The 1,497-nt window shown below is 35.6% G+C and overlaps 1 protein-coding gene across 1 annotated transcript in view; it reads right to left on the bottom strand.

The window, feature by feature from the left end:
* Nucleotides 1–445: 445 nt before the first annotated feature.
* The window catches only part of LOC107493302 (uncharacterized), a 65,931-nt gene continuing 64,879 nt past the window's right edge, over nt 446–1,497 (bottom strand). The window contains exon 3 of the mRNA XM_021132358.1: nt 446–951. Within this exon, the coding sequence (XP_020988017.1) occupies nt 446–951 (506 nt within the window). The remainder of the gene's footprint in view (nt 952–1,497) is intronic.

Genomic DNA, 1,497 nt, shown 5'->3' with positions numbered 1-1,497 from the left:
TTGCATACATCTTTTCTTGTGAACTTTTTAGATAGCACTCCTCTACATAGGTGTAGATGTTGCCATGTAATAATTTGATTGCAGCACAAGCATATGGACATAGGATTCCAGTCATTTGCCATTCAAGACATGTACATTCTTTGCGTAATAGATTCACACATACATCAACATTTGACCCTCTAACCATAACATTATGATCTCCATATCTCGCTGCTTTAAGAAACTCACTTCTAGCTACATGCTCCATCAATATGTTATCAATCTTTGGCCCAACTTCATTCTTCCATTTAGTCATTTCTAACTTTGCAGTATATAACAGATTTGCAAGTTTGTCTCTATGCTCCGTTATTAAAGCACAAATACTTTGAGTCCTCTCTTTTCTTATCCATGAATTAAATGATTCAGCTACATTGGTAGTTATGAGGTCCCATCGTCGATGAGGGAATTAAGACTTTGCCCATTTTTTCATATCTCCTTTAGTCTCTAACCAATTTGCAAGTTCTGGTAAAAATACACGAAGTTGTTCCACAGCTTTTGTAAACTCTGTGCCAAAACGGGTATAACAAACTGCATCTAGTAGCTTTTTTGCATCTTCTTTTACTTCACCGCGTATTTCCCTCTGTAACTTTTTAGTTTCTGCACAAAAAATTTCTTTCACATGTCGATAACAATAAGCATGTCTATCCCTGTCATATACTTGCTCCACAGCTGCAATAATTGATGGATGCCTATCAGATATTAACGTAACTGGAATTGACCCAGTTAGTTCTTTCAAATTAGATAGGAACCAAAGCCAATTCTCATTATTTTCAGCACTAACAATTGCATACGTAATCGAAAATAAGTCATTATTTGCATCGCATGTAAAGGCAACTAGAAGAGTTCCCTTGTATGGACCACTTAAGTGGCAACCATCAATAAATAATATAGGCCTTGCTCCACGAAGAAAACCTGTCACACAACACCCATATGCAACAAAAATCTTTTGAAATTAAAAACCAGGAGAGCATGTCCATTTTGCAACAGTTTGTGGATCAGTTTTCACTAAACAATTACATATCCAAGGAATTAGCATATATGAATCTTTAGGTACACCATTAATTTCAGCTAATGCTTTCTCCTTTGCAGCCCAAGCTTGGTGATATGTTAGTGAAAATCCGTATTCCTTGAAAATATCATTTCGTATGTCATTAGGCAACTTGTCAGGAGTTAATCTCAACTTGTCGACAATAATTGAAGACACCAAATTAGACCTGAAAGAGTGAGTACTCTCCAATACATCTTGAGCTGAGTGCTTATGATTCTTGATAAAATGTCTCACCACGAGGAACGAAGTATTTTTTCCATAGCATAAGCCAACAATTTCCACGGACAACCTTCAACCTTGTAGATACAAATTATTTTACCTGAACTGTTCTTTAAGAACTTGTATGTAAACTTATGAGCAATACCATATTCAAATAATACTTTCCTCAGCTTACTTGCATTTTGAAAAAT

The sequence above is a fragment of the Arachis duranensis genome, chromosome 1, assembly GCF_000817695.3.
Source record: "Arachis duranensis cultivar V14167 chromosome 1, aradu.V14167.gnm2.J7QH, whole genome shotgun sequence".
Lineage (NCBI taxonomy): Eukaryota > Viridiplantae > Streptophyta > Magnoliopsida > Fabales > Fabaceae > Arachis > Arachis duranensis.
Note: the sequence above shows the minus strand (reverse complement) of the source record. Positions and strands in the feature narration are given on the sequence as shown.